Source organism: Nicotiana tabacum, chromosome 10, assembly GCF_000715075.1.
Source record: "Nicotiana tabacum cultivar K326 chromosome 10, ASM71507v2, whole genome shotgun sequence".
Classification (NCBI taxonomy): Eukaryota; Viridiplantae; Streptophyta; class Magnoliopsida; order Solanales; family Solanaceae; genus Nicotiana; species Nicotiana tabacum.
The window spans coordinates 74,036,950-74,045,281 of NC_134089.1; the positions used below are offsets into that span (position 1 = coordinate 74,036,950).

Consider the following 8,332-nt stretch of genomic DNA (forward strand, 5'->3'; position numbering starts at 1 on the left):
TATTGGAAAATATTGGGTAGTCATTTAGGCATCATTTGCATATCAAAAAGGATATTTCATTAGAAATATATCATAGTAACACCGATAGCATTACACTTCATTAAAGGGGACACAACCTTGGTTTCTCTAATCAAATTTATTTACATTCTCAACATTACAATTAGTTATTTCTTCAAACCAAACTCAATTCATACTCTTGTTACCATTAACTGGATAGAATTACGACTTTAGTCGAGCAATACACTATTTGAGTAACCTTTTCACACCTATTCCCTGTGGGATTCGACCCCAACCTTGTTGGATTATTATATTTGACAATGACCACCTTACACTATTTATTAAAGTGTAATTGAGCGTATCAAAGTTTGGCGCCATTGCCGGGGAATACGGTTTTGAAATTACTAATTAGTGTGTGCTTTAATTTACGTCTTAGTCTATTCTATCACACTTTTCTTGTTTTGCTTGGTGTTGATAGGAAAACATGGCTGAATATGAAGAAGAAATAGAGGAGGAAATGGAAGAAGATCCTTTTGCGGACATAGAGGAGTATATTGAGGATACAAATGTTATTGTACCTCCGGAAGTTGGCGCTGCAACTTTCAAGGTGGAACATGGTTTAATCCTTATGCTCAAAGCGGAGGGGTTTTTTAGGAATTCCACTGATGATGATCCGACACAACATCTCAAAAATTTCTTGGGTATGTGTGCGATGCATAAGCAGAACAATGTCTCGGATGATGCTCTAAGGTTGAGGTGCTTCAAGTACTCACTAGCTAGGGACGCAAGGAAATGGCTTCAGAATTTGCCACCAAACTCTATTCATTCTTGGCCCGAACTTGTTCGAGCATTCTTAGCTAAATGGTTCCCGCAAAGTAAGAAGTCTGAGCTCAAAGATAAAATCTTCTTTTTCAAGCAAGTACCAGGAGAACATCTATATGAGGCATGGGATCGTTTCAAATTATATTTGGTAAGATCTCCCAACCATGGTTTTCCGGATTCTATCTTGTTGGAAAAATTTTACATGGGCTTGGATCCTATGAACCAATCTATAGCCAAGAATGCAGCTGACGGATCTTTCATGGAAAAATCATTCGCAAGGGTGACACAAATACTTGATAAAATGGCAAAGCATAATCAAGCATGACATTCCTAGGACACCACAGGTGGAATTATATATGGTTCTCCTTCCTTGAGCAACATGATCAAGGAAAATCAAGAGAGAGATCAGGTGATCGCAGGGCTTGATACAAATGTCAATTTGTTGACAAAGCTGTTCACCGAAAGCCAAACGAAGAAGGTAAATGTGGTTGAGGATGTGCAACCAATATCAAATGAGGATTTTGAGGAAGCAAATTATGTCAACAAACAAATGAGGATTTTGAGGAAGCAAATTATGTCAACAACTCTCAAGGAGGCTATCAAAGGCAACAATACCAAGGTCAAGGACAACAAAATCAATGGAGGCCAAACCCGCAAGGGCAAGTCCACCAATAATGGCGAAATGACCAACGTGGCTCAAACCAAGAAAATTGGAACAACAACAACTTCTCAAACAGGAGTTCAAACCCTTATGTTCCCCTAAAGGGTCAATATTCAAATCAAGGTTCCTCAAGTGAGTCTATATTGGAAAGTATGCTTGAACGGGTATTGCAAAATCAAAAAAAAGTCTACACTTCTATGAGGAACATAACCGAAATTGTTGGCTCTCATACCGCATCCATTCAAAAATTGGAGATGCAAATGAGAGACCTCTCTAGGGAACAAAATCCAAAGCAAAAGGGAACACTCCCTAGTGACACAATTGCGAACCCAAAGGGTAGTGGGAGTGCCCCAACTTCTCATGTCATGGCAATTACTACTCGAAGTGGGAAGGTACTACAAGGAGAGGGCGAACAAGAGGTTGAGGTAGAAGAGTTTGAGAAAGGGGTCAAGGTTGAAGAGCCAAGTGTTGTTGAAATTGAGAAGATTCCGGAGGATGTGCAAGTGCAAAAAGAGAACCGGGAAGAGGTAAAGGAAAGGGTAAAAGAGACACCAAAAACTTTTCCACCTATTCCTAGACCTTCTCCTCCATTCCCTCAAAGACTCGCTAGGAAGGTTTATAATAGAAAACTTTAAAAGTTCTACAACATTCTCAAGCAATTATCGGTGAATATTCCATTTGTGGAAGCATTTCAAGAGATGTCGGGTTTTGCTAAGTATTTGAAAGATTTGATCACCAAGAAGAAAACCTCCAAAAATGAAGTGGTGAATGTGACTCACCGGGTTAGTTCTATCATTGCAACATCCACCGTTCAAAAGAAAGAAGACCTGGGGAGCTTTCACCATTCCTTGTACCATTGGGGCACATGATTTTCCAAGAGCCCTTTGTGATAATGGAGCTAGCATCAACTTGATGCCTCTTGCCATTTACAAAAAAACAGGATTAGGTATGCCAAGGCCTACAAGTATGAGATTGCAAATGACCGATTGTTCCATAAAATGACTGATGGGAATTGTTGATGATGTACTTGTGAAGGTGGGAAAATTTTATTTCCCCACCGACTTTGTAATCCTTGATTGTGCAGTTGACAAGGAGATCCCTATCATCTTGGGGAGACCATTCCTTGCCACTGGAAGAGCACTAATGGATTCGGAATGGAATGAGATCAAATTCCATGTGAATGATGAAGAGGTTACATTCCAAGCAAGCAAGGGTATGAAACTACCGCAGGAGTATCAAAGCATCTCGATGATCGATGTTCTTGATGAATTAGAGGATGTAGTTGAAATGAAAATGTAAGAACAATGCCTCGGCGAGGCATTGACGGATATTTTGGTGAACTTTTATGGTGAAGATATGGAGGGGTATATGGAATCGGTGAATGCATTGGAGGGGCTTGTGTCCTACACTTATGCTCCGGCAAAGCTCTCTCTCGACTTGAAGAATAGAGCCACTCCACCCGCAAAGCCTTCTATTATCAAACCTCCGCAACTAGAGCTCAAACCACTCCCACAACACTTGAGGTATAAATTTCTTGGCTCAAATAATACTTTACCGGTAATTGTTTCTTTTTTGTTGAATGATGTGCAGGTAGAACAATTGTTGTATGTCTTGAAGGAGCATAGGCAAGCTATCAGATGGACAATTACAAACATCAGAGGGATTCTCGCGGGAATTTGCGAGCACAAAATCCAATTGGAAAGTGAAATGAAACCAAGTGTGGAACATCAATGACGGTTGAACCCATCAATGCAAGAGGTGGTAAAGAAAAAATCATCAAATGGTTGAATGTCGGGGTAGTCTACCCTATTGCCTATAGTTCTTGGGTGAGCCCGGTGCAATGCGTGCCGAAAATGGAGGCATGACTATAATTGAAAATGAGAAAAATGAGCTTATCCCAACAAGAACGGTAACCGGTTGGAGGGTGTGTATGGATTATCGGAAGCTCAACAGTGCCACATGAAAAGACCATTTCCCTATGCCTTTTATTGATCAAATGCTTGATCGGCTAGCGGGAAGGTCATTCTATTATTTCCTTGATGGATATTCCGGCTACAACCAAATCAACATAGCATTGGAGGATCAAGAGAATACGACATTCACTTTCCCCTATGGAACTTTTGCCTTTTGTCGAATGCCATTTGGTTTATGCAACGCTCCGGCTACTTTTCAAAGATGCATGATGTCCATTTTATCCGACATGGTAGAGGATTTTCTAGAAGTCTTCATGGACGACTTCTCGGTGGTAGGTGATTCTTTTGAGCATTGTCTTAACAATCTTAGAAAAGTGCTTAAGAGGTGTGAAGAGACCAACCTTGTGCTCAATTAGGAGAAATGTCATTTCATGGTGGATGAAGGCATTGTGTTGGGACATAAAATTTCAAAACGTGGCATAGAGGGTGATCAGGAAAAGATCGAGATTATTTGTAATCTTCCTCCACCTACTTCCGTTAAAGGTGTTCGAAGTTTCTTGGGACATGTCGGGTTCTATAGGAACTTCATCAAGTATTTCTCCAAGATTGCAAATCCTATGTGCAACCTCCTTGAGAAGGATGCCAAATTTGTGTTTGACGAGAAATGCCTCAAAGCCTTTGAGGAATTGAAGCAAAGGCTCACCACGGCACCTATTATTGTCACGCCCCGATTGGTCTCTTCCTTTCGAGCTCATGTGTGACACCAGTGGTGTAGCTATTGGAGCAATGCTTGGCCAACGTCACAAAAAGGTTCTCCACCCGGTCTATTATGCAAGCAAGACACTCAATGGGGCGCAAATAAATTACACGGTAATTGAGCAACAACTTCTTTCCATAGTCTATGCCTTTGAGAAGTTCTAGGCTTATTTGTTGGGATCGAAGGTGATAGTGTACACAGATCATGCTGCTCTTCTCTATCCCATGGCAAAGAATGTTGCAAAGCCTCGGCTGATTCGATGGGTCTTGTTGTTGCAAGAATTTGACTTCGAGGTTAAGGATCGCAAGGGAACTCAAAATCAAGTAGCGGATCATTTATCAAGGCTTAAAGAGGCAGGGAGACCAAAGGGAGATCTTGAAATCAACGATGCATTCCCATATGAACACATATTGGCACTATCTAGCACTTTTGCTCCTTGGTGTGCCGATATTGCTAAATATTTGGTTAGTGACCTTATTCTGGACGAATTGGAATCCTATCAAAAGAAAAAGTTCTTAAGAGACTGTCGGCAATACAATTGGGAGGAACCATTCTTGTTCCGTGTTTGTGCTGACAATATTATCAGATGTTTCGTTCCAGAAGAAGAGATTATGCCAATTCTAAAGGCATGCCATGACTCACTGGTTGGGGGTCATCATGGAGGAAATCGAACGGCGGTTAAGGTGCTTGAATGTGGTTACTATTGGCCGTCAATATATCATAATGCCAATCAAATGGTCAAGGCTTATGACCAATGTCAAAGGCAAGGATCAATCTCCAAGAAGCATGAAATGCCAATGCACTTTGTGATAGAGATAGAAATCTTCGACGCGTGGGGAATTGATTTTATGGGTCCTTTTGTGAGCTCTTGTGGGATGAAATATATCTTGGTAGTTGTGGACTATGTGTCCAAATGGGTTGAAGCAATTGCCTTACCAAACAATGAGGCAAGAAGTGTGACCGCATTCTTGAAGAAAAACATATTCACTCGGTTTGGCACTCCTAGGGCCATTCTTCGTGATGGTGGGTCTCATTTCTGTAACAAGGCTTTCATGGAGCTACTAGAAAAGTATGGTGTGAAGCACAAGGTGTCCACACCTTATCATCCCCAATCTAGTGGTCAAGTTGAGGTTTCCAACTGGGAGATCAAGAGCATTCTAGCAAAGACTGTTAATGCAAACAGGACCGACTGGTCAAGGAAGCTAGATGATGCATTGTAGGAGTACCGCACGACATACAAAACTCCTATTGGTACTTCTCCTTATCGGTTAGTCTTCGGCAAAGCTTGCCATCTACCGTGGATTGGAGCACAAAGCCATGTGGGCTTTAAAGATGTTGAACTTACTCTGGGCTGAAGCTGCATATTTGAGGTTAACACAACTCAATGAAATGAAGGAATTCCGTTTCCATGCTTATGAAAGTGCAGCTGTGTACAAAGAAAGGACGAAGTTCGTCCATGACAAGAAGATCTTGAAAAGAGAGTTCAAGTCGGGTGACTTGGTTTTGCTCTTTAACTCAAGGCTCAAATTGTTTCGGGGAAAGCTCAAATCAAAATGGTCCAGTCCATTCAAAGTGGTAAATGTCTCTCCTTTTGGAGCTGTGGACCTTGCATCAGAAGATGGGCTTCGGACATTCAAAGTCAATGGCCACCGAATCAAGCACTAATTAGGCACAGATGGAAAAAAATATTTGGTGGAATAGTTGGATCTCCAAGATGGTCCATGCCCGACAAATGAGTGAAGCAAAAGAAACGTCAACTTCGTCGTGCCGCGACGTTAAATCAAGCGCTTCATGGGAGGCAACCCATGTGTGGTAACACCCTTTATGTTCTTTAAATTTTTAATTTTGTGGTAGATAGATTTAATTGAGAAATTTAATGTGTGTATTAGAGTGTAGGGGATTCAAAAGATCATAACTCTGGGTAATATTGCATAAGAAAGGGAAGAAAAATCACAGTGTGAAGTTTGCTGCAAAAATACGATCGCATTTTCACTATGCGGACCGCATTTTGGTCGCAAACCAAAATAGTGAGTTTGGCTAATATTGGTGGTAAGAATGCGACAAGCTGGTGCACTTTGCTGACCGCATTTCAACTATGTGATCGCATAGTGCACCGCATTTCTGGCCCTTTAGCATCTCACTTGAACCCACCGCATAACACTTATGCGGTCGCATAGTGTGTTATGCGGTGACTTATCCACCACAAATCGTGCAGGTATCACTCTCGCATCTCTTCATTCAAAACAAACAAAAAGAAAGTTTATTTTATTTTATCAGAAGCAAAACAAAAAAAATGAAACAAAAAAGAAGAAAATATCGAACGACGAGAAAAGGAACGGAGAAGGAAAAATCAACTAGTGCGTGATCTAATACCCCAAGTGTGTGCTCATAAACAACGTCATTGGTATGTTTTGCTTTTCCCAATTCCATTATTGCAAGCTTTGGTTGCACATTTGTTCCTATTCTTGTTCCCCCTGTTGTTGTTTCATGTTTTCTTTTCTTCTGTGTTTTTATTTTGTTCTTTGTAATTAGATACCTGTTCGTAGTGTGCTCTTAGTCAGTAATGTGTTTTGGGGGTGCTGGGTAGTGAAAATTAGGTCCGCCATTACTGAGGATCAGTTCAATCGTTAGGAACGATGACATTTGCAGCTCGCAAAATCAAAATGTAGTCCGTATTTTTGCCGCATAACTGAACCCTAAATTGGTTGAGGAAGATGATGAAATAGAGTGAGTTTGCGATCGCATAATTGTTATGCAGACCGCAAACTCACCACATACTGACACAGTACACCCAGTTTCACAACATGATTTTTGTGGCCATTTTGCAATCGCATTTCCTACTTTGCGGTGGAATTTGCGATCGCATTTCATGGTTTGGTTTTCTGAGCAATCATGTTCGCGATGGTTATGCGGTCCGCATAGTGGTTATGTGATCACATAACCCATCGCATACTTGGATCATTTCAAGAGCTTGCAAGTTTGCGACAAGTTTGCGGTCCGCATAGTGGTTATGCGACCGCATACATTCTGAACTTCTTCTTTGTTTTTCACTGTTTCCTACTCGGTTGCTCACATGGAATTTCTGTGCAGATATGGCTCCCAAGAAACACGCATCCTCTTCCAAGAAAAGGGCCTCCACCATTCGTCAAGCAACACTATCAAAACGTCCACGACCGGATCCTACTGCGGCACGTCCCTCCCAGTCTGATGAGGAGGAGACTTTGCCTTCAATCGACCTACAGGCAGAGGCAAGAAGAAAAATGGGAGATGACTACCAACTTCGGTTTGCAATCGATGGTTCTAGGGAACTCTATAGAGTAGGACTAACAAAGAGAAAAATCCTTGCCAAGAAATAAGTGACCACGAACGGACTTAAAGAGCAACACCCCCACATTTGGGAGAACATAAAAGCTAGAAAATGGGAGTGTTTCACTGAGCTACTAGATGACTACAATGAGACCCTTGTCTGTGAGTTTTATGCCTCATACGGAGCTTTCAGGACAACTCACAACAAGCGCAACATGTATTATATGATACTGTATTAGTTTGGGAGAAAGACGTGAGCTGGATCGCTAAGTCTATTAATAAATTTTACATCCCTGACTGGAGCCCGGGCACAGCTGAGTACCATGCCAAATGGGTAAACCGGGAGAATGAGCGGAGTTGGATAGCATCCGTGATATCAAAGGGGACCCCTTCTTGGATCAATCCTGTGCACAAAATATTAAAGGAGGATCTCACACAAGAGGTTCGATTTTGGCTTAGTTTTGTCACCTCTCGACTCATACCGTCCACAAATGAGACTGACATAAGCATTGAGAAGGCTTTTCTCATTGCATGCATTATAATGGTAATCAAGATCGTTGTGGGTGCCCTTATATTCCAAGAGTTAGGAATCCGAGCAAGGCAGACAACCACTTCATTGCCATTCCCCTGTTTGATCAAAGTCCTTTGCAAGGCTGTGAACGTCCCACTCACGTCCCACTCTGACAAGACAGGAAAGGAGCTGAAGGATATTGACATCACGCACATTAGTGATGTTGTTACTCCCCCAGAGGTTCAAACTCTGATTCTAGTTGATGTAGAGCCCTCAGATTCCCAAACTACTATGTCCCCTCAGGCTCCAGTTGCATCCACTTCCACTGCACAGCCCACCTCTCAGTCTACCATTGCTCAGCCTTC

General features: G+C 41.8%; 2 protein-coding genes and 1 non-coding gene across 3 annotated transcripts; 2 read left to right on the forward strand and 1 right to left on the reverse strand.

The window, feature by feature from the left end:
* Window positions 1-883: 883 nt before the first annotated feature.
* On the reverse strand, window positions 884-990 carry LOC142165677 (small nucleolar RNA R71). Its single transcript, XR_012696328.1, has one exon. It is a non-coding gene; the product is annotated as a small nucleolar RNA R71 (small nucleolar RNA).
* A 2,330-nt stretch (window positions 991-3,320) lies between these two features.
* Window positions 3,321-4,154, forward strand: LOC142165175 (putative mitochondrial protein AtMg00860). Its single transcript, XM_075223789.1, has 2 exons — window positions 3,321-3,389; window positions 3,810-4,154. Exons 1-2 carry the CDS (start codon window positions 3,321-3,323, stop codon window positions 4,152-4,154), a joined length of 414 nt encoding a protein of 137 aa, XP_075079890.1.
* A 1,313-nt stretch (window positions 4,155-5,467) lies between these two features.
* Window positions 5,468-5,815, forward strand: LOC142165177 (uncharacterized). Its single transcript, XM_075223790.1, has one exon. It carries the CDS (start codon window positions 5,468-5,470, stop codon window positions 5,813-5,815), a length of 348 nt encoding a protein of 115 aa, XP_075079891.1.
* The last annotated feature ends 2,517 nt before the right edge of the window (window positions 5,816-8,332 follow it).